Genomic DNA, 24729 nt, shown 5'->3' with positions numbered 1-24729 from the left:
GTTGTGTAAATGGTAAATAAAAACAGAATACAATGATTTGCAAAGGCTTTTTAACTTATATTCAATTGAATAGACTGCAAAGACAAGATATTTAAAGGCCTACTGAAAGCCACTACTAGCGACCACGCAGTCTGATAGTTTATATATCAATGATGAAATCTTAACATTGCAACACATGCCAATACGGCCGGGTTAACTTATAAAGTGACATTTTAAATTTCCCGCTAAACTTCCGGTTGAAAACGTCTATGTATGATGACGTATGCGCGTGACGTCACTAGATAAATGGAAGTATTGGTACCCCATTGAATCCAATACAAAAAAGCTCTGTTTTCATCGAACAATTCCACAGTATTCTGGACATCTGTGTTGGTGAATCTTTTGCAATTTGTTTAATGAACAATGGAGGCTGCAAAGAAGAAAGTTGTAGGTGGGATCGGTGTATTAGCGGCTGGCTGTAGCAACACAACCAGGAGGACTTACTTGGATGGCAGACGCGCTAGCCGACGCTAGCCGACGCTAGCCGACGCTAGCCGCCAACCGCACGGATGATCGGGTGAAGAGCGCTAATGTTTTTATCATAGCTCTGTGAGGTCCGGTTGCTAAGTTAGCTTTAATGGCGTCGTTAGCAACAGCATTGTTAAGCTTTGCCAGGCTGGGAATTATTAACCGTGTAGTTACATGTACATGGTTTAATAGTATTGTTGACCTTCTGTCTATCCTTCCAGTCAGGGGTTTATTTATTTTGTTTCTATCTGCATTTGAGCCCGATGCTATCGCGTTAGCTCAGTAGCTAAAGAGCTTCGCCGATGTGTTGTCGTGGAGATAAAAGTCACTGTGAATGTCCATTTCGCGTTCTCGACTCTCATTTTCAAGAGGATATAGTATCTGAAGTGGTTTAAAATACAAATCCGTGATCCACAATAGAAAAAGGAGAAAGTGTGGAATCCAATGAACCCTTGTACCTAAGTTACGGTCAGAGCGAAAAAAGATACGTCCTGCACTGCCTCTCTAGTCCTTCACTCTCACTTTCCTCATCCACGAATCTTTCACCCTCGCTCAAATTAATGGGGTAATCGTCGCTTTCTCGGTCTGAATATCTCTCGCTCCATTGTAAACAATGGTAGAATGTGAAGAGTCCTTCCTCTGGTGATGTCACGCTACTTCCGCTACAGGCAAGGCTTTTTTTTATCAGCGACCAAAAGTTGCGAACTTTATCGTCGATGTTCTCTACTAAATCCTTTCAGCAAAAATATGGCAATATCGCGAAATGATCAAGTATGACACATAGAATGGATCTGCTATTCCTGTTTAAATTAAAAAAAATCATTTCAGTAGGCCTTTAATGTTCACACTGAGAAATTTTTTATTTTTTTTGCAAATAATCATTAACTTAGAATTTAATGGCAGCAACACATTGTAAAAAAGTTGGCATTTTTACCACTGTGTTACATGGCCTTTCCTTTTAACAACACTCAGTAAACGTTTGGGAACACATTTTTGAAGCTTTTCAGGTGCAATTATTTCCCATTCTTGCTTGATGTACAGCTTAAGTTGTTCAACAGTCCGGGGGTCTCCCTTCTGCTATTTTAGGCTTCATAATGCACCACACATTTTCAATGGGAGACAGGTCTGGACTACAGGCAGGCCAGTCTAGTACCAGTACTTTTTTACTACGAAGCCACGCTCTTGTAACACATGCAGAATGAGGCTTGGCATTGTCTTGCTGAAATAAGCAGGGGCGTCCACGAAAAAGACCTTTGTTTGAATGGCAACATGTTGCTCCAAAACCTGTATGTACCTTTCAGCATTAATGGTGCCTTCACAGATGTGTAAGTTACCCACTAATACACCCCCATACCATCACAGATGCTGGCTTTTCAACTATGCGCCTAGAACAGTCCGGATGGTTCTTTTCCTCTTTGGTCCGGAGGACACCACGTCCACAGTTTCCAAAAACAATTTGAAATGTGGACTCGTCAGACCACAGAACACTTTTCCACTTTGTATCAGTCCATCTTAGATGAGCTCATCCAAATGTACACTCCTGCGCGCGCTCTCAGGTCCGAGAGCCAGCTCCAGCTCGTGGTGCCCAAGACCAGACTTAAATCCAGGGGAGACAGGGCCTTCTCTGTGGTCGGCCATAAGCTCTGGAACACTCTGCCCCTCCATGTTCAAACTGCTCCCACAGTGGAGTGTTTTAAGTCTCGTCTTAAGACCCACTTTTATTCTTTGGCTCTGTTGTCCTCTGTGTTTAAAAAATAATAATAATTTGATTTCTATTTACTGTTTTAATTGGTTTTACCCTTTAAAATCGTTTTTAATCATATTTATTTTTTATATTGGTTTTATATTTATTTATTTTTTGTTTTTATTCAGTCATTGGTGGAGCTAAGGATAATATTGTTTTTAATATTGTTGCGCAGCACTTTGGAAACGTTTTTGTTGTTTAAATGTGCTATATAAATAAAGTGGATTGGATTGAATTGAGCCAGCAAAGCCGGCGGAGTTTCTGGGTGTTGTTGATAAATGGCTTTCGCTTTGCAAAGTAGAGTTTTAACTTGCACTTACAGATGTAGCGATGAACTGTAGTTACTGACAGTGGGTTTCTGAAGTGTGCCTAAGATATCCTTTACACACTGATTATGGTTTTTGATGCAGTACCGCCTGAGGGATCGAAGGTCACGGGCATTCAATGTTTAGTACGCTTACGTGCAGTGATTTCTCCAGATTCTCTGAACCTTTTGATGATATTACAGACCGTAGATGGTGAAGTCCCTAAATTCCTTGCAATAGCTGGTTGATAAATGATAAATGGGTTATACTTGTATAGCGCTTTTCTACCTTCAAGGTACTCAAAGCGCTTTGACACTATTTCCACATTCACCCATTCACACACACATTCACACACCGATGGAGGGAGCTGCCATGCAAGGCGCTAACCAGCAGCCATCAGGAGCAAGGGTGAAGTGTCTTGCCCAAGGACACAACGGACGTGACTAGGATGGTAGAAGGTGGGGATTGAACCCCAGTAACCAGCAACCCTCCGATTGCTGGCACAGCCACTCTACCAACTTCGGCACGGTTGAGAAATGTTGTTCTTAAACTGTTCAACAATTTGCCCACGCATTTGTTGACAAAGTGGTGACCCTCGCCCCATCCTTGTTTGTGAATGACTGAGCATTTCATGGACGCTGCTTTTATACCCAATCATGGCACCCACCTGTTCCCAATTAGCCTGTTCACCTTTGGGATGTTCCAAATAAGTGTTTGATGAGCATTCCTCAGCATTCTCAGTCTTTTTTGCCACCTTTCCCAACTTCTTTTTTACGTGTTGCTGGCATCAAATTCTAAAGTTAATGATTATTTGCAAAAAAAAAAAATTTTTATCAGTTTGAACATCAAATATGTTGTCTTTCGGTTTTGGGACCAAAATTGTTTATTTTATATATTAATGATATATGTGAGGTATCAAAGTTATTGAAATTTGTATTATTTGCGGACGACACCAACTTTTATAGTTCGGGACACGACTTAAAAGCATTATCAAAAATTATTGAACAGGAAATGATTAAACTTAAGAGATGGTTTGATGCCAATAAATTATCATTAAATGTAGAAAAAACAAGAGGAAAAGGGAGGAAACGATCAAATTGTCAATAAATGGAATTGATATTGAAAGGGTTTCTGAGCTTAGATTTTTAGGAGTGATACTGGATGACGGTCTGACATGGAAATCTCATATTGCACATCTACGGAAAAAGATGTCTAAGAGTATTTTTATATTAAATAAGGTAAAATATGTGTTAGATTATAGGGCAATGCGCATATTGTATTGCGCACTTATATTGCCATATATCAGCTACTGTGTGGAAGTGTGGGGGAACACATATAAGAGTAACATAAAGGCATTGTATCAACTACAGAAAAGAGCTATAAGGATTATTCATCAAGTAGATTACTTAGAACACACTAACATATTATTCATTAATTCAGGTTTATTGAAACTACAGGAGCTAGTAAAGTTACAGACATTATGTGTCATGTTTAAGGCTAAAAGCAAAACATTACCAGCAAATTTACAAAAAATGTTTGTCATCACTTCTGAGAATGAAGAGCATAGAAGAAAAGGTAATTTCCAACATCAGTATTCAAGGACAACTTGAAAACAAATGTGTATATCAGTGGTGGAGGTTAAACTATGGAATTCTCTTTATAATGAGATAAAAGATTGTAAAAATATATTCCAATTGAAAAAAATATATAAAGACAGAACAATAAAATCATATGGACAGCCATAAGTGTTTACATTTTGCTTTATATTTATTAATTTACTTGTTTTTTGCCTGGTTTTGTATTTGTTTTGTATCATCCCGTGAGGTGTATATTACTTCTTTTTTTTTTTTGTTCGGTTTATACTTCATGAAGTTTTGCACTTGTGTTTTTTTTTGTTGTTGTTGTTGTTTTCGTTATATTTGGATGTAATTGTTGGTTCACATATCATTAAGTAAGACTATGTATTATGTGAAGGGGGCAGGAAAATATAAGATTTTTCTTCATCCTGCTCCTTCTCAGGCATTGGTGTGTAACGGTGTAACTGAATAATTGTGTTAGAATTGTCTATCAAAGATGCACATCAATGAAGGAGATAAATAAAAATGAAATGAAATGAAATCTTTGTAGCATATTCAACTGAATATGGGTTGAAAAAGATTTGCAAATCATTGTATTCCGTTTATATTTACATCCAACACAATTTCCCAACTCATATGGAAACGGGGTTTGTAGGTTGAAAAGGATTTGCAAATCAATGTATTCTGTTTTTATTTAACGTGCCAAATTCACTGGTTTTGGGTATTGCACATTTCACAAATATTTTATGGAGTGTCACAAATATACAGTAAATAACAAAATGTTGTAAATAAACAACGTAGACTTGTGTGTGGTGTTTGTGAGACTGACAGCCCTCGCGTGTTCAGGCACCTACTGCAGCCACACTCCCCCCCCGGACCTGGTGAGCGGTGGGGACTTGCTTCACATCAGCTTCTCCTCCAACGACAAGGTGGTGGACACGGGCTTCGCGGCCACATGGAAGGCGATGGACCCGGCGGAAGGTGAAAAAACAGGACCCCTGTCAAGACCTGTCGTGCTTGCGTAACTGACAACTGTCCTGACCGCGCAGCTCCGTGTGGAGGAAGCTTTAACGCCGCCCAGGGTGAGGTCACCAGCCCTAACTGGCCCAAGGACTACCCGGGTCAGACCGTGTGTACGTGGAGGATCGAGGTCCCTTCAGCCAGAAGCATCCACGTGGTCTTCACTCACTTTGAGCTGCAGGCCGTGAACGTGCTGGGGAACTGCGTGGACTATGTGGAGGTCTTCGACGGAGACAACATGGCTTCACAAGGTTAAAGTCAGAAGTATTCTCACTTTGCGATAATGTTTCTGCTTCTATTGTGATAATATTTTCCATCAATAGGCGATTGACCCATTAATATTTGTTTTATATAACATACAACAGGACGCTTCTGTGGCTTTGCCCCGCCCCCGTCAATACTCGCCCCGAGCGACACGGTGGTCATTCGCTTCCTCAGCAACGGGGTTAACCATCAGAAGGGTTTCCGTGGTTACTGGACCACCGATGCCAGTGTCGTTCCAACTCTGCCTCCTCCCACTCCGAACCCGTGGGACAACATTACCATCAGTAAAAGCACATTTCTGACGTACACCAAACGTGTCCGTGTTGCCACCGTATTGACTATGCGTGATGGTATGTTCCTACCAGGCTGGCCAGAGGATTGCGGTAAACCGGCAGTGGCCCCCAATACGGGCAACCCGAGAGTGGTTAATGGGGTAGAAGCCGTCCCCCACTCCTGGCCCTGGCATGTCTCCATGCAGGTACATGTTTTTTTAACCATAATATTCTTAATTGTCTCATTTTCAAGTGTAAAAAGAATGAAAGAAAAAAAACGGTTTCTTTGTTGTAAAGTGACGTACAGTACAGTAGATAAGGTTGTATTTTTGCCCCATTCCTGTGAGAATCCTGCGTGTGACTGACGCATTAAAGGCCTACTGAAAGCCACTAGTAGCGACCACGCAGTCTGATAGTTTATACATCAATGATGAAATCTTAACATTGCAACACATGCCAATACGGCCGGGTTAACTTATAAAGTGACATTTTAAATTTCCCGCTAAACTTCCGGTTGAAAAACTCCTTTGGATATGATTTATGCGCGTGACGTCACAAAATCCACGGAAGTGTTTGGCCCCCATCGGACCCGATACAAAAACCTCTTGTTTTCTTCGACAAAATTCCACAGTATTCTGGACATCTGTGTTGGTGAATCTTTTGCAATTTGTTTAATGAACAATGGAGGCTGCAAAGAAGAACGTTGTAGGTGGGATCCATCGGTGTATTAGCGGCTAAGTACAATACTTACAGCAACACAACAAGGACTACTTCCTTAGCAGACGCCTAGCCGCCAAACCCACGGATGAAGTCCTTCGTCGCGCCGTCGATCGCTGGAACGCAGGTGAGCACGGCTGTTGATGGGAAGATGAGGGCTGGCTGGCGTAGGTGGAGCGCTAATGTTTTTATCATAGTTCTGTGAGGTCCGGTTGCTAAGTTGCTAAATTAGCCTTAGCGTCGTTACCAACAGCATTGTTAAGCCTTACCAGGCTGACAATTTTTAACCGTGTAGTTACATGTACATGGTTTAATAGTATTGTTGATCTTCTGTCTGTCCTTCCAGTCAGGGGTTTATTTCTTTTGTTTCTATCTTCATTTGAGCCAGATGCTATCACGTTAGCTCAGTAGCTAAGTGTGTCACCGATGTATTGTCGTGGAGATAAAAGTCACTTTAAATGTCCATTTCGCGTGCTCGACTCTCATTTTCAAGAGGATATACCGTAATTTCCGGACTATAAGCCGCTACTTTTCCCCCTCGTTCTGGTCCCTGCGGCTTATACAAGGGTGCGGCTTATTTACAACCTGTTCTTCTCCGACGCCGACGAAGAGGATTTCGGTGGTTTTAGTACGCAGGAGGAAGACGATGACACAATGATTAAAGACTGACTTTTCATATACCGGTAGGCTGGTTATTTTGATAACGTACAGGCGAGCACTTTGTATTACTTTGCACCGTTGTATTATTTGTACTCTGCACGAATGCTGTTCGCCATGCCAAAGATGTGAAAGTTTGATTGAATGATTGAAAGATTTATTGTTAATAAATGGGACGCTTTGCGTTCCCAAACAGTCATCTCTGTCCCGACAATCCCCTCCGTGGTAGCAGGAACCCCTATATACTACGCTAATTACACATCAAAACCCTGCGGCTTATAGTCGGGTGCGGCTTATATATGGAGCAATCTGTATTTTCCCCTAAATTTAGCTGGTGCGGCTTATAGTCAGGTGCGGCTTATAGTCCGGAAATTACGGTAGTATCCGAGGTAGTTTAAAATACAAATCCGTGATCCACAATAGAAAAAGGAGAGAGTGTGGAATCCAATGAGCCAGCTTGTACCTAAGTTACGGTCAGAGCGAAAAAAGATACGTCCATCACTGCCTCTCAAGTCCTTCACTGTAACGTTCCTCATCTACGAATCTTTCATCCTCGCTCAAATTAATGGGGTAATCGTCGCTTTGTCGCTCCGATTCTCTCGCTCCATTGTAAACAAAGGAAAATTGTGAGGAATACTAGCTCCTGTGACGTCACGCTACTTCCGCTACAGGCAAGGCTTTTTTTATCAGCGAGCAAAAGTTGCGAACTTTATCGTCGATTTTCTCTACTAAATCCTTTCAGCAAAAATATGGCAATATCGCGAAATGATCAAGTATGACACATAGAATGGATCTGCTATTCTCGTTTAAATAAATAAAAATAATTTCAGTAGGTCTTTAAGGACTGGGACTATCTAGGACAGACCTGGGCAAATTAAGGCCCGTGAGCGGCCCGGCCCGTTAAGCTTTTCATTCTGGCCCGTCGGACATTCCCAAATAATTTGTTTAGATTTTTTTGCGACGACCAGCTCTTCCTCCCAGAGAATCTAAGCTACTGGTCAATCCCAAGTTCTTTCGATGACATATAAGCTGAGTAAGAAGGACCATCAAGACAGAATTGGAATATTTTCAAGTTTTACTAAAGCTTTAGGACACGGGTCGGGAACCTTTTTTGGCTGAGAGAGCCATGAAAGCCAAATATTTTAAAATGTATTTCCGTGAGAGCCATATAATATTTTTTTAACACTGAATACAACTAAATGTGTCCATTTTTAATAAGACCAACATTTTTAGAGTATAATACGTCTCTCATTCTTTTTAATAACATTGTTCTTCTGAAGCTAACCAATAATAAATAAAATACTTCTTACCATTAATGCGACTTCTTGAACAGGTGCGGTAGAAAATGGATGGATGGATTAAAATGCATGAGAATGTTTTATATTTTGAACGTTATTTTTAACACTGATTACCAGCGGAATTATTCAGTACTTATCCTGTTAAGTATTGTCAGCTAAGATTTATCTGAGAGCCAGATGCAGTCATCAAAAGAGCCACATCTGGCTCGAGAGCCATAGGTTCCCTACCCCTGCTTTAGGAGGTCAACTTAACCAATACATTCATATCGGCTACTCTAGATCAGTGTTTTTCAACCTTTTTTGAGCCAAGGCACATTTTTAGTGTTGAAAAAATGCGGAGGCACACGACCAGCAGAAATCATTAAAAAAACAAAACTCAGTTGACAGTAAAAAGTTGGTGTCGCAATTGTTGGATATGAATCTAAAGCATGACCAACCATGCATCAATATAGCTCTTGTCTCAAAGTAGGTGTACTGTAAAGACATGACTTATTTAGAGTTTTTTTTGCTGTTTTCCTGTGTGTAGTGTTTTAGTTCTTGTCTAGCACTCCTATTTTGGTGGCTTTTTCTCTTTTTTTTGGTATTTCCCTGTAGCAGTTTCATGTCTTCTTTAAAGCGATATTTCCCACATCTACTTTGTTTTAGCAATCAAGAATATTTCAGTTGTTTTTATCCGTCTTTGTGGGGACATTGTTGATTGTCATGTCATGTTCGGATGTACATTGCCTTTGCTCCACAGTAAGTCTTTGCTGTCGTCCAGCATTCTGTTTTTGTTTACTTTGTAGCCAGTTCAGTGCATAGCCTTCCCTACGCTTTAATGCCTTTTCTTAGGGGCACTCACCTTTTGTTTATTTTTGGTTCAAGCTTTAGACACCTTTTTACCTGCACACTGCCTCCCGCTGTTTCCGACATCTACAAAGCAATTAGCTACAGGCCGCCACCTACTGATATGGAAGAGTATTACACGGTTAATCTGCCGCACTCTAGACAGCACCGACCACTCAACAACAACACATCATGTGCAGACTATAATTACTGGTTTGCAAAAAATATTTTTAACCCAAATAGGTGAAATTAGATAATCTCCCACGGCACACCATACTGTATCTCACGGCACACTAGTGTGCTGCGGCACAGTGGTTGAAAAACACTGCTCTAGATGATCTGGCATTCCAACGGAAAAGCCAACTCCTTTGCACACAAAGAAAACCCCCATCTCTCCCCCTCGCAACACTGATAAGGAAAGAGTGGGTGTTGTATTTCACATTCCAAGGGTTAAGACACTAAACAGACAATCTGAAGACAAAAAGAGACTGGTAGAATATACAAAGGAAAAGTACTAGCTGCTCAAACATGGCTATGAATAGAGAAAGTGTAGCTGCCATTATGATGTGCAGTGATGTTTTCAAATGACCTTAAGTCTTCAACTATACTAAGTATTTCAATGGTTGTAATCTGCCCCTTTGCATGATATACTAGTTACTATGGTAATCTAATGAGTTACTATGGTAATCTACATCACAGCCGCTCAGACAAGGCACCAAGCAGTGTGGGTGGGGAGCGTTTCCACAGAGTGTTTCCAGAGCGGCCAGCCTGAAGTTCTAAAGCTTAGTGATGTATCAGAATTTGTAGGTGGGGTTTTTTTGTACCCGTCGTGTTCATATTTCGCTGTGTTTGTAGCATTTTTGTTGTGTTTCACTTGATTGTAAAATATGTGGATGGAGAGGGGGTGTGACGTTCATTTGTTGTCAATATTCAATGTTTTATTCTTCATATTTAATATTGTAAATCCCACATTCTTTATTTTCATGTACATACTGGGTGTCTCATTCAGTAAAAAAAAATTTAAATTCCATTCCATTTTATAAGGCGGTCTGTCATAAGCTTTTTAGCTTTCAATCAGACATTATTGTGAGGTTTTGTATTAAGTGTTCCTAAAAATAGGACCCAAGCACACATACTGTACAGCAGATTTTCACTGCATACTCTCTAAAATTCTGAGTTTTCTTTATTTTCATGACTATTTACATTGTAGATCAGGGGCCGTACTTATCAAGCTTCTTAGAGTGCCATTTTACACTTAAGTCCTGAGAATTTGCGAAATTTAGTCCTACTCTCAAACTTAAGAATAAAAGCTTTTTATCAACGTTCTTAAGTCTAAGAATCACTCCTACTCTCCACGATATTTAAGAGACCTTCAGAGGTGTCTTAAGTGGTTAGGAGTTGCCAGCAGGGGATGGCACTGAGGCGAGAGAGACGTGCGCGAACGTTCAGGGAGCGGAACGATGTCCTGGATTTGTTTGATGACGAGCAGCTGATCAAACGGTATCGTTTAGACAGCGCGGGTATTATTTTTGTCACAGATGTAGTGGATTGTCTGAAGCTTAAGCAGGCAACAAAAGTAGTTTAGTACAACAAATTTATTTACCCATTATCAGAAGTGCAGGTTGAATTGAGTTGGTCGTGCAGACAAACCACAAGTTACTCCGGAGCCAACAAGACACACACAAGCCAAAATCACCCCCGATGATCTTCTGCCATTCATTTATATGTCTGTTGTGCGTCATCGTTCCTTATCAAATGCGTCAATGTCTTGTTTTGCTTTTCCTATCTGTTCCATACCAACTCGAATCCTTGAGACAGTCAACACATTCTATAGACAGGTTGGCACGACTTAATATTCACTTTTGTCCCACAACTGGTCCATTCAATGGCACAAAAATACAAGAGTATTGAAAATGAGCGGACATTCTTAAAAGACAAGAAATATAGGTCAAAAGGTCAGAAATTCTACTACATAGATTTAATACTTTTCGATTCCTTGATTTCTGCATGGGGATGGCACTGAGGCGAGAGAGACGTGTACGAACGTTCAGGGAACGGAACAATGTTTTTTTTTTTTTTGATGACTAGCAGCTGATCAAACGGTATCGTTTAGACAGAGCGGATATTATTTTTGTCACAGATTTAATACTTTTCGATTCCTTGTTGATTTCTGCATGTGTCTGCAGTGGGCTAGTATATATAGAGCCACCCACACCAGTTTCAAATTAGTTGCCTAATTAATGAATTGGAAAGAAAATGTTATGACAGTAGCGTATGTGTGTGGCCGTGAGGTGAGTGACGTCAGTGAGTGTGTGGGCGAGAGAAGAGAGGGAGCGGTAGCGTGAGTGCCGGCGGGGACTAGTTTGTTTTGTATTATTTTGTAGTTTATTGTCAAACTATACACTCCCATTGTCCACTTAAATATTTCCAAGATATTTCTTTATTCTTAGACAACGGATTCCCTCCCGTGATTGGTCATTTCTATGGACACAGAAATTACGTCACCTAAAATTCCGTTTACGGCACATAGTAATGTCGTAATTCAGCTCTGAGTGTGACACTTAAGATTCAGTCCTACACTTCGCTGAAAGTGTGAGTAAGACGCTTGATAACTAACTTTTAAGTGCAGCTTTCAGCGAAGAATTTATTTACTCTTAAGTCAACTCTTAGCAGACTTCTTAGGAGTCATTCTGAGAAGCTTGATAAGTACGGCCCCAGGCCTGGGCAATTATTTTGACTGTGGGGCCAAATTTAGAGAAAAAAATGTGTCGGGGGGTCCGGAACACTAACACAAAACCTCACAATAATGTCTGATTGTGTCAGAGTTTGTAGGTGACGAACCCCAAGATGCAGAGACAGCAGGCATTGAACAGGAAAACATGATTTAATTCAGCTCTATAGCAAAAAACAAACAAAAGGCGTGCACAAGGCGGAGAACAAACTAGGCTATAAACTAAAATAGCACAAAGGCTAACTGTGGACAATAAACAAAAACACTTACTGTGACACGAAGGAACTATGACTAAAGCGGAGTGGACAAAAGTAGACAGAGCTACAACGACAAATAGGTAGAAGCTACAGGTACAAGTGACAAGTGACATTCAGGTAGACACTACAATGACAATGATCCAGCAGTGACTGGAGGGCAGGACAGGTTTAAATAGGCAGCTGGCTGACTGGCACCAGGTGTGGCCACGTGCCAATCAGCCACAGCTGAGGGGACAAAGCACTCAGGGAGAATCAGGAAATGAAGACAAAATAAAAGCACTGACAGGAAACTAAGAACAGGAAACCAAGACAAACACAGAGGCAAACTAAAACTTGACCAAACTGTCAGGGACTACCCTGACAGATTGAATGCTAAAAACGTTATGACAGACCGCCTTAAAAAACGGAATGGAATTTTAATTTTTTTTACTGAATGAGACACCCAGAATGTACATGGAAATAAAGAATGTTACAATATTAACTATGAAGGATAAAACACTGAATATTGACAACATATGAATGTCACACCCCCTCTCCATCCACATATTTTACAATCAAGCGAAACGCAACGAAAATGCAACAAACACAGTGAAATATGAACGCGATGGGTAAAATTTAAACCCACCTACAATCTGATACATCACTAAGCTTTAGAACTTTCTTGTAAAAATCTCCTTCCGCGTCTGTCCCTGACACCCACATTTCAGACTCTGGAAACACTCAATGTGTTAGATGACCATGGTAACTAATTAGATGACCATAGTAACTAATTAGATGACCATAGTAACTAATTAGATGACCATAGTAACTAGTATATCATGCAGATTCCAAGCATTGAAAGACTTGGTATAGTTGAAGACTTCCGGTCATTATAAAACATGACTGCACATCATAATGGCAGCTACACTTTCCATCTTAAACATCTAAAAAACATATTTGGGAATATCCGGCGGGCCAGATTGAAACGCTTAACGAGCCACCCCCGGGCCTTAATTTGCCCAGGTCTGTTGTAGATTGTCACATCAAAACTATGAATGAACACATGTGGAGTTACACTACCGTTCAAAAGTTTGGGGTCACATTAAAATGTCCTTATTTTTCAATGAAGATAACTTTAAACTAGTCTTAACTTTAAAGAAGTACACTCTATACATTGCTAATGTGGTAAATGACTATTCTAGCTGCAAATGTCTGCTTTTTGGTGCAATATCTACATAGGTGTATAGAGGCCCATTTCCAGCAACTATCACTCCAGTGTTCTAATGGTACAATGTGTTTGCTTGTTGGCTCAGAAGGCTAATTGATGATTAAAAAACCCTTGTGCAATCATGTTCACACATCTGAAAACACTTTAGCTCGTTACAGAAGCTACAAAACTGACCTTCCTTTGAGCAGATTGAGTTTCTGGAGCATCACATTTGTGGGGTCAATTAAACGCTCAAAATGGCCAGAAAAAGAGAACTTTCATTTGAAACGCGATAGTCTATTCTTGTTCTTAGAAATGAAGGCTATTCCACAAAATTGTTTGGGTGACCCCAAACTTTTGAACGGTAGTGTATGTACTTAACAAAAAAAGGTGTAATAACTGAAATCATGTTTTATATTCTAGTTTCTTCAAAATAGCCACCCTTTGCTCTGATTACTGCTTTGCACACTCTTGGCATTCTCTCCATGAGCTTCAAGCACACCTGTGAAGTGAAAACCATTTCAGGTGACTACCTTTTGAAGCTCATCCAGAGAATGCCAAGAGTGTGCAAAGCAGTAATCAGAGCAAAGGGTGGCTTTTTTGAAGAAACTAGAATATAAAACATGTTTTCAGTTATTTGCAGTGTATGAATGTGTTCATTCATACACTGCAAAAACTGCAATCTAACTAAGATGAAATATCTCAAATAAGGGTGATATTTGCTTATTTTCTGTCTGATAAGATAATTCTTCTCACTAAGCAGATTTTATGTTAGTGTTTTACTTGTTTTAAGTGTTTTTGGTCGTAAATGATCTCAGTAAGATATTACAGCTTGTTGCTGAGATTTGATGAGCTATATTGAGTAAAACATGCTTGAAACTAGAATATCAACTGTTGCAAAGCTGTGTCATCAACACTCACAAGTATAAAACTACTTTTTTAAAGTAATACTTTCTTATTTCAAGCATGAACAAAAAAATCATGACTTTGACACAATTGTGTCTTTGCTGTTCTATTTTCAATGAAACAACAGAAAGTACGTACTCGTATAGTAGTATAGTTGTTATTAGTGAGAATATACTTATTTTAAGGTATTTTTGGGTTCATTGAAGTTAGCTAATTTTACTTGTTTTGGAAAGTCTTGACAAGCCAAATTTTCTTGTTCTATTGGCAGATAATTTTGCTTAGTTCAAATAAAATACCCCTCGTTTTTGTTTAGTTTTTTCTCGTTTTTGAACACTGACTTTTTGCAGTGTAGTTTTGATGTGACAATCGACAATGTAAATAGTCATGAAAATAAAGAAAACGCATTGAATGAGAAGGCGTCCAAACTTTTGGCCTGTACTGTACGTCAAATTGCCAAATATTGGCGTCGTTAATCGGTCGAATTATAGTTTCCGCTAGGGATGTCCGATAATGGCTTTTTGCCGATATCTGATATACCGATATTGTCCAACTCTTTAATTACCGATACCGATATCAACCGATACCGATATCAACCGATATATGCAGTCGTGGAATTAACACATTATTATGCCTAATTTGGACAACCAGGTATGGTGAAGATAAGGTACTTTTTAAAAAAAATTATAAAATAAGATAACTAAATTAAAAACATTTTCTTGAATAAAAAAGAAAGTAAAACAATATAAAAACAGTTACATAGAAACTAGTAATTAATGAAAATGAGTAAAATGAACTGTTAAAGGTTAGTACTATTAGTGGACCAGCAGCACGCACAATCATGTGTGCTTACGGACTGTATCCCTTGCAGACTGTATTGATATATATTGATATATAATGTAGGAACCAGAATATTAATAACAGAAAGAAACAACCCTTTTGTGTGAATGAGTGTAAATGGGGGAGGGAGGTTTTTTGGGTTGGTGCACTAATTGTAAGTGTATCTTGTGTTTTTTATGTTGATTTAATAAAAAAAAACACCAAAAAAAACAATACAGATAATCAATCAATCAATCAATGTTTATTTATATAGCCCTAAATCACAAGTGTCTCAAAGGGCTGTACAAGCCACAACGACATCCTCGGTACAGAGCCCACATACGGGCAAGGAAAACTCACCCCAGTGGGACGTCAATGTGAATGACTAATAAAAAAACCGATACCGATAATTTCCGATATTACATTTTAACGCATTTGTCGGCCGATAATATCGGCAGGCCGATATTATCGGACATCCCTAGTTTCCGCCCAAGATTTTGGTTGAAGAGGTGTCCCAGGCTAAAGGTTCCACTTTTATTTTGTAAAACTGACCTGTTTTCTCCCCAGACTACGCACATACCTCACATCCCTTACACGCATTGGTGCGGAGGTTCTCTGATCCACGAGGAGTGGATCCTGACAGCCGCCCACTGCTTCATGGCGTAAGACGGCAAGATCCTTTTGAAAAGAAAGCACCTGATCTCACGTGACTCGCTATCTTTTGACCGTCCAGGCCTCGGAACCACCCGTCCTTCTGGCGCGCGTGCCTGGGGAAGCACCACATGAACTCCTCCGCCGACGTCCCCTCGGCCGAGGCCTGCTACCGGGTGGACGGGATCATCCGGCACGAGGACTTCGTCTACGAGAACGACCGCAGCGACATTTGGAACGACATCGCCCTGGTGCATTTGGCCCCGCCCGTCAACATGACCAAGGAGATCAGCCCCGTATGTCTGCCCCAACCGGGCGCCATTATGGCGGCTGGGACGCCTTGCTTCATCACCGGCTGGGGGGACGAGAAAGGTAGATGCTTCTGATCTTTTTTGTGTACTGTGTTTTTCGGAGTATAAGTCGCTCCGAAGTATAAGTCGCTCCGGAGTATAAGTCGCTCCGGAGTATAAGTCGCACCGGCCGAAAATGCATAATAAATAGGGATGTCCGATAATATCGGACATCCGATAATAAATGCGTTAAAATGTAATATCGGAAATTATCGGTATCGGTTTTTTTATTATCTGTATCGTTTGTTTGTTTTTTTTTGTTTTTGTTTTTATTAAATCAACATAAAAAACACAAGATACACTTACAATTAGTGCACCAACCCAAAAAACCTCCCTCCCCCCATTTCTTTCTGTTATCAATATTCTGGTTCCTACATTATATATCAATATATATCAATACAGTCTGCAAGGGATACAGTCCGTAAGCACACATGATTGTGCGTGCTGCTGCTCCACTAATAGTACTAAACTTTAACAGTTAATTTTACTCATTTTCATTAATTACTAGTTTCTATGTAACTGTTTTTATATTGTTTTACTTTTTTTTTTATTCAAGAAATTTTTTTTAATTTAGTTATCTTATTTTATTATTATTTTTTAAAAAGTACCTTATCTTCACCATACATGGTTGTCCAAATTAGGCATAATAATGTGTTAATTCCACGACTGCATATATCGGTTGATATCGGTATCGGTTGATATCGGTATCTGTAATTAAAGAGTTGGACAATATCGGAATATCGGATATTGGCAAAAGGCCATTATCGGACATCCCAAATAATAAAGAAGGAAAAAACATATATAAGTCGCACTGGAGTATAAGTCGCATTTTTTGGGGAAATGTATTTGATAAAAGCCAACACCAAGAATAGACATTTGAAAGGCAATTTAGAATAAATAAAGAATAGTTAACAACAGGCTGAATAAGTGTACGTTATATGAGGCATAAATAACCAACTGGTATGTTAACGTAACATATTATGGTAAGAGTCATTCAAATAACTATAACATATAGAACATGCTATACGTTTACCAAACAATCTGTCACTCCTAATCGCTAAATCCCATGAAATCTTATACGTCTAGTCTCTTACGTGAATGAGATCAATAATATTAGTTGATATTTTACGCTAATGTGTTCATAATTTCACACATAAGTCGCTCCTGAGTATAAGTCGCACCCCCAGACTTATAGTCCGAAAAATACGGTATTTGTTACACGATGGGGGCTAAGGCAGACAACAGAGTGTCATCAAAGAACGGTCAATCGTGCAAATTCGTTCATGAGACTCCCCCCAAAAATGTCCGACAACCTACGCGTGTTCAATTGTGGAGTGGAGCCCCGATTTACGAACTTAATTGCTTCTTGAAAAGGCTAAAACAATGTAGCAGAGTCAGTATAGCTCACAGCAGCACTGTGCTAACTGAATGAGCACCGGAGATCGATCAGCCCGTCCACAATGGATGTGCTGACGGTAGGGGTGTAACGGTACGTGTATTTTTATTGAACCGTTTCGGTACGGGGGTTCCGGTTCGGTTCGGAGGTGTACCGAACGAGTTTCCACACGGACATATTAAGTAGCCGCCTCCGCTTCCTTCTGCCTCTGTTTCTGTCAGTCCTCTACACAGCACCCAGCATTGTCCCACCCACACAACCATCTGATTGGTTACAAACAGAGCGGTAACAGCCAATCAGCAGTGTGTATTCAGAGCGGTAACAGCCAATCAGCAGTGTGTATTCAGAGCGCATGTAGTCAGTGCTTAGCGTTTAGCAGGTAAGCATCAGGCAGCGGACTCTCCCCAAATGATAATAAACACCTCCCAGTCAACTACTAGTAGCATCACTATGAGCCCGTTGACCTTCTAGAAATATAAAAGGCAGCTCAGCTCGCTCGCAGTCCTGGCTTGAGGTGAAGGTTAATTCGCTTTTAGCGTAACGTTAGCTCATTTTGCGGTGTGTGTTACGGACAGCAAAGCCCTGTCTGTCTGTTATTTCACTTGACCTTTTTCTGTGTTGATTGAGCTGTGTTGAAGCAGCAAAAAAGGACATTATGTTAAATGAAGAGTTTCTGTCTCTGATAGTTGATATAATAATGTAAGTGCATCATTAAGCCTACATGAACTCCATGAATAGTCTCTCTTTTTTCTATTGTACCATTTTTTCAGCTATAGTTACATGAATCATTAGTAATGCAGCAGGCTAGTTTTGAATGGCAGGGTCCCTGCTATCACATGTTGATACAAATATAACATTTACATAATAAATCAACTACAGGCTTCCCAAATGCTGTAATAAATTAAGCATGATGAGTTGACTTGAAACTGTTTAATGTTGCACTTTTTATATGTAGAAGAAAAGTTTTGTCATTTTATTTAATCTGAGCAACAACTTGAGGCAGTTTAATGTTGATTAACGTGGGCAGAATTATTATAGTGTTCCCAATGTTAGAAGGATAAAGCCATTGTTTACACTTTTGGTAAATAAATAACCAAAAAATGGATATTTTGTTGTTATCTTACTGTACCGAAAATGAACTGAACCGTGACCTCTAAACCGAGGTACGTACCGAACCGACATTTTTGTGTACCGTTACACCCCTAGCTGACAGGCACAAAATGGCTGTAATACAGGCAAACAATGTGTGGATGAACGGAAACAAAGTTAAAGTTAAAGTACCAATGATTGTCACACACACACACACACGAGGTGTGGCGAAATTATTCTCTGCATTGGACCCATCACCCTTGATCACCCCCTGGGAGGTGAGGGGAGCAGTGAGCAGCATTGGTGGCCACGCCCGGGAATCACTTTTGGTGATTTAACCCCCAATTCCAACCCTTGATGCTGAGTGCCAAGCAGGGAGGTAATGGGTCCCATTTTTATAGTCTTCGGTATGACTCGGCCGGGGTTTGAACTCACAACCTACCCATCTCAGGGCGGACACTCTAACCACTAGTTCATACACAAAAACATATTGTTGTACCTTTTGTGGCCCGTCAATTTTTATTGATTAATTTTAACAAAAGTTTGTACAGAACTCAAAAGCAGTGAAGTTGGCACATGGTGTAAATGGTAAATAAACAGAATACAATGATTTGCAAATCCTTTTCAACTTATATTCAATTGAATAGACTGCAAATACAAGATACTTATGTTCGAACTTGGTATTTTTTTAACGTCCGAACTTGTTATTTTTTTTGCAAATATTATCTCATTTGGAATTTGATGCCGGCAACATGTTTCAAAAAAGCTGGCACAAGTGACAAAAAAGACTGAGAAAGTTGAGGAGTGCTCATCAAACACTTATTTGGAACATCCCACAGGTGAACAGGCTAATTGGGAACAGGTGGGTGCCATGATTGGGTATAAAAGCAGCTTCCATGAAATGCTCAGTCATTCACAAACAAGGATGGGGCGAGGGTCACCACTTTGTCAACAAATGCCTGAGCAAATTGTTGAACAGTTTAAGAACAACATTTCTCAACCAGCTATTGCAAGGAATTTAGGGATTTCACCATCTACGCTCCGTAATATCATCAAAGGGTTCAGAGAATCTGGAGAAATCACGGCATGGCCGAAAACCAACATTGAATGCCCGTGACCTTCGACCCCTCAGGCGGTACTGCATCAAAAAGCGACATCAGTGTGTAAAGGATATCACCACATGGGCTCAGGAACACTTCATAAAACCACTGTGAGTAACCACAGTTGGTCGCTACATCTGTAAGTGCAAGTTAAAACTCTACTATGCAAAGCCAAAGTCATTTATCAACAACACCCAGAAATTCCGCCGGCTTCACTGGGCCTGAGCTCATCTAAGATGGACTGATACAAAGTGGAAAAGTGTTCTGTGGTCTGACGAGTCCACATTTTAAATAGTTTTTGGAAACTGTGGACGTCGTGTCCTCCGGACCAAAGAGGAAAATAACCATCCAGACTGTTTTTGGCGCAAAGTGTAAAAGCCAGCATGTGTGATGGTATGGGGGTGTATTAGTGCCCAAGACATGGGTAACTTGCACATCTGTGAAGGCACCGTTAATGCTGAAAGGTACATACAGCTTTTGGAGCAACATATGTTGCCATCCAAGCAATGTCTTTTTCATGGGCGCCCCTGCTTATTTCAGCAAGACAATGCCAAGCCACATGTTACAACAGCATGGCTTCGTAGTAAAAGAGTGCTGGTACCAGACTGGCCTGCCTGTAGTCCAGACCTGTCTCCCATTGAAAATGTGTGGTGCATTATGAAGCCTAAAATAGCAGAAGGGAGACCCCCGGACTGTTGAACAACTTAAGCTGTACATCAAGCAAGAATGGGAAAGAATTCCACCTGAAAAACTTCAAAAATGTGTCTCCTCAGTTCCTAAACATTTACTGAGTGTTGTTAAAAGGAAAGGCCATGTAACACAGTGGTAAAAATGCCCCTGTGACAACTTTTTTGCAACGTGTTGCTGCCATTAAATTCTAAGTTAATGATTATTTGCTAAATAAAAGTAAGTTTCTCAGTTTTAACATGAAATATCTTGCCTTTGGAGTCTATTCAATTGAATATAAGTTGAAAAGAATTAGCAAATCATTGTATTCTGTTTTTATTTACCGTTTACACAACGTGCCAACTTCACTGCTTTTGGGTTTTGTACAATGAGGGGTTTGTAAATCGAGTTTCCACCGTATATTCTTTAAAATAAAAATAAAAAACACATACATTTTGATGGAAAACTTGCTTTGAAATCATAAGTCAAGCAGATATTTGTTATCCTTGTTTGAGTATGAAATAGTATATGTTGCATGAAAAGATACAGTTTATGCAATACATGTATTTTTTTTCTGTCCGAATACGTTTAGTAAGAAAGTACTTTATTGACGCATATTATTTCAAGTAGGGATGTCCGATAATGGCTTTTTGCCGATATCCGATATTCCGATATTGTCCAACTCTTTAATTACCGATACCGATATCAACCGATACCGATACATACAGTCGTGGAATTAACACATTATTATGCCTAATTTGGACAACCAGGTATGGTGAAGATAAGGTACTTTTTAAAAAAATTAATAAAATAAAATAAGATAAATAAATAAAAAACATTTTCTTGAATAAAAAAGAAAGTAAAACAATATAAAAACAGTTACATAAATGAGTAAAATTAACCGTTAAAGGTTAGTACTATTAGTGGACCAGCAGCACGCACAATCATGTGTGCTTACGGACTGTATCCCTTGCAGACTGTATTGATATATATTGATATATAATGTAGGAAGCAGAATATTAATAACAGAAAGAAACAACCCTTTTGTGTGAATGAGTGTAGATGGGGGAGGGAGTTTTTTTGGGTTGGTGCACTAATTGTAAGTGTATCTTGTGTTTTTTATGTTCATTTAATTAAAAAAACAAACAAAAAAAACGATACCGATAATTTTAAAAAAAACGATACCGATAATTTCCGATATCACCTTTTAAAGCATTTATCGGCCGATAATATCGGACATCTCTAATTTCAAGGCTTTAATAAATGATGTGGCAGGAATGATCTGGCCGTTGACACCTGGAGTCCCTTAAAAGAGCCATTCAAAAGACTCGACTCGTTCGCGAACCTCACATCTTCAGAATACAATGCAGACGTCAAAGAAAATAACCTGTCTATGAAATGATCCTAAATAAAATAATGGGATTAAATGTACATTTCCTTGCTCCTGCAGGCAACCTCGTCCCCAAAGTGTCGGAGAAGCTGAATCAGGCTGCGCTTCCCGTTGTGGACTTCCAGACCTGCAGCAAGCCGACTTACTGGTGGCAAACCGTGAGGCCCTCCATGATCTGTGCTGGCTACGACTCCCCGGATGAGCTCAAGTCAGTCTGCCAGGTAACAACAATATACTTCTTTTTCCCCCTTCCATATCCAGGGGGGTCACAGGGTCATTTCAGAGGCAGGAATGTGTGGCGTCCTCTCATAATTGGTGCTTTACGTAACGCCCTGTTTTGTTTGCGATCACTCAGCCGAGTTTGTTCGCACACAAAAACAAAAGGAGACGTTGTTGTTGTTGTTGTCCACTCAAGTGTGTTCCCACTCGCCCTCGCAGTACGACTCCGGGGGTCCCTTCGCGTGCAAGGCCGCCCGGGCCAACGCCACCTGGGAGGTGCACGGCGTCGTCAGTTTCGCACCCCGGGGCTGCATCAAGGACAAGAAGCCCTCGGTGTTCACTCGTGTGTCCGCCTTCAGCCACTGGGTCCACGACAACATCAGGAGGTTCTTGTACCAGAGGGCCCGGTCCGTCTAGGGCGGGGGTCAGCAACCCGCGGCTCTAGAGCCACATGCGGCTCTTGAGCGGCGCCCTGGTGGCTCCATGGAGCTTTTTCAAAAATGTATGGAATTGGGGAAAAAAAAAATGGTAATATGGTTTCTGTAGGAGGACAAACACAACTTAAACCTTCCTCCCTGCTTGGCACTCAGCAACAAAGGGTTGGAGTTGGGGGTTAAATCACCAAAATGACTCCCGGGCGCGGCGCCGCTGCTGCCCACTGCTCCCCAAGGGGATGGGACAAATGCAGAGGACAAATTTCACCACATCTAGTGTGTGTGTGACAATCATTGGTACTTTTATCTTTAATCTTAATCTAATTGTTAGAAAGCCCATTGTTTAATATGTTTATGCGTCACTGATGAGAGTGCCCTTTTGTCCTACTAATTTCAGCGGCCCTTGAACTCACCGTTGTCTGGACTGTGACTCAACAGTTTGTTTACATGTACAACTTTCTCCGACGCTGCCACAGAAAGTCACGTTTTATGCCACTCCTTCTCTGTCTCATTTTGAACACCAAACGTTTTATGCTGTGTGTGAATGCACAAAGGAGAGCTTTGTTGATGGTATTGACTTGTTGGTGTGCTAATCAGGCATATTTGGTCACTGCAGGACTGCAAGCTAATCGATGCTAACATGCTATTTAGGCTAGCTGTATGTACATATTGCATCATTATGCCTCGTTTGTAGGTATATTTGAGCTCATTTAATTTCCTTTATTTACAAACCCCGTTTCCATATGAGTTGGGAAATGGTGTTAGATGTAAATATAAATGGAATACAATGATTTGCAAATCATTTTCAAGCCATATTCACTTGAATATGCTACAAAGACAACATATTTGATGTTCAAACTGATGAACTTTTTTTTTTTGTGCAAATAATCATTAACTTTAGAATTTGATGCCAGCAACACGTGACAAAGAAGTTGCGAAAGGTGGCAATAAATACTGATAAAGTTGAGTAATGCTCATCAAACACTTATTTGGAACATCCCACAGGTGTGCAGGCAAATTGGGAACAGGTGGGTGCCATGATTGGGTATAAAAGTAGATTCCATGAAATGCTCAGTCATTCACCAACAAGGATGGGGCGAGGGTCACCACTTTGTCAACAAATGCCTGAGCAAATTGTTGAACAGTTTAAGAAAAACCTTTCTCAACCAGCTATTGCAAGGAATTTAGGGATTTCACCATCTACGCTCCGTAATATCATCAAAGGGTTCAGAGAATGTGGAGAAATCACTGCACGTAAGCAGCTAAGCCCGTGACCTTCCATCCCTCAGGCTGTACTGCATCAACAAGCGACATCAGTGTGTAAAGGATATCACCACATGGGCTCAGGAACACTTCAGAAACCCACTATCAGTAACTACAGTTGGTCGCTACATCTGTAAGTGCAAGTTAAAACTCTCCTATACAAGGCGAAAACCGTTTATCAACAACACCCAGAAATGCCGTCTGCTTCGCTGGGCCTGAGTTCATCTAAGATGGACTGATACAAAGTGGAAAAGTGTTCTGTGGTCTGACGAGTCCACATTTCAAATTGTTTTTGGAAACTGTGGACGTCGTGTCCTCCGGACCAAAGAGGAAAAGAACCATCCGGATTGTTATAGGCGCAAAGTGTAAAAGCCAGCATGTGTGATGGTATGGGGGTGTATTAGTGGGTAACTTACACATCTGTGAAGGCACCATTAATGCTGAAAGGTACATACAGCTTTTGGAGCAACATATGTTGCCATCCAAGCAACGTTACCATGGACGCCCCTGCTTATTTCAGCAAGACAATGCCAAACCACGTGTTACATCAACATGGCTTCATAGTAAAAGAGTGCGGGTACTAGACTGGCCTGCCTGTAGTCCAGACCTGTCTCCCATTGAAAATGTGTGGCGCATTATGAAGCCTAAAATAGCAGAAGGGAGACCCCCGGACTGTTGAACAACTTAAGCTGTACATCAAGCAAGAATGGGAAAGAATTCCACCTGAGAAGCTTCAAAAATGTGTCTCCTCAGTTCCCAAACGTTTACGGAGTGTTGTTAAAAGGAAAGGCCATGTAACACAGTGGTGAACATGCCCTTTCCCAACTACTTTGGCACGTGTTGCAGCCATGAAATTCTAAGTTAAATATTATTTGCAAAAAAATAAAGTTTATGAGTTTGAACATCAAATATCTTGTCTTTGTAGTGCATTCAATTGAATATAAGTTGAAAAGGATTTGCAAATCATTGTATTCCGTTTATATTTACATCTAACACAATTTACCAACTATATATATATATATATATATATATATATATATATATATATATATATATATATATATATATATATATATATATATATATATA

The 24729-nt window shown here is 40.2% G+C and overlaps 1 protein-coding gene across 1 annotated transcript in view; it reads left to right on the top strand.

Annotated features, from left to right (window-relative positions):
* Positions 1 to 22945, top strand: part of zgc:154142 (uncharacterized protein LOC555481 homolog) — a 76299-nt gene extending 53354 nt beyond the window's left edge. Inside the window, exons 17-24 of the mRNA XM_062032635.1 lie at positions 4980 to 5114; positions 5183 to 5404; positions 5519 to 5701; positions 5783 to 5895; positions 15650 to 15744; positions 15816 to 16105; positions 21785 to 21945; positions 22163 to 22945. Coding sequence (XP_061888619.1) covers positions 4980 to 5114; positions 5183 to 5404; positions 5519 to 5701; positions 5783 to 5895; positions 15650 to 15744; positions 15816 to 16105; positions 21785 to 21945; positions 22163 to 22360 — 1397 coding nt within the window. The 3' untranslated portion in view covers positions 22361 to 22945. The remainder of the gene's footprint in view (positions 1 to 4979; positions 5115 to 5182; positions 5405 to 5518; positions 5702 to 5782; positions 5896 to 15649; positions 15745 to 15815; positions 16106 to 21784; positions 21946 to 22162) is intronic.
* Positions 22946 to 24729: the final 1784 nt, after the last annotated feature.

The sequence above is a fragment of the Entelurus aequoreus genome, linkage group LG22 (genome assembly GCF_033978785.1).
Source record: "Entelurus aequoreus isolate RoL-2023_Sb linkage group LG22, RoL_Eaeq_v1.1, whole genome shotgun sequence".
In the NCBI taxonomy this organism is placed as follows: Eukaryota; Metazoa; Chordata; class Actinopteri; order Syngnathiformes; family Syngnathidae; genus Entelurus; species Entelurus aequoreus.
This window is presented reverse-complemented; position numbering and strand designations above follow the sequence as displayed.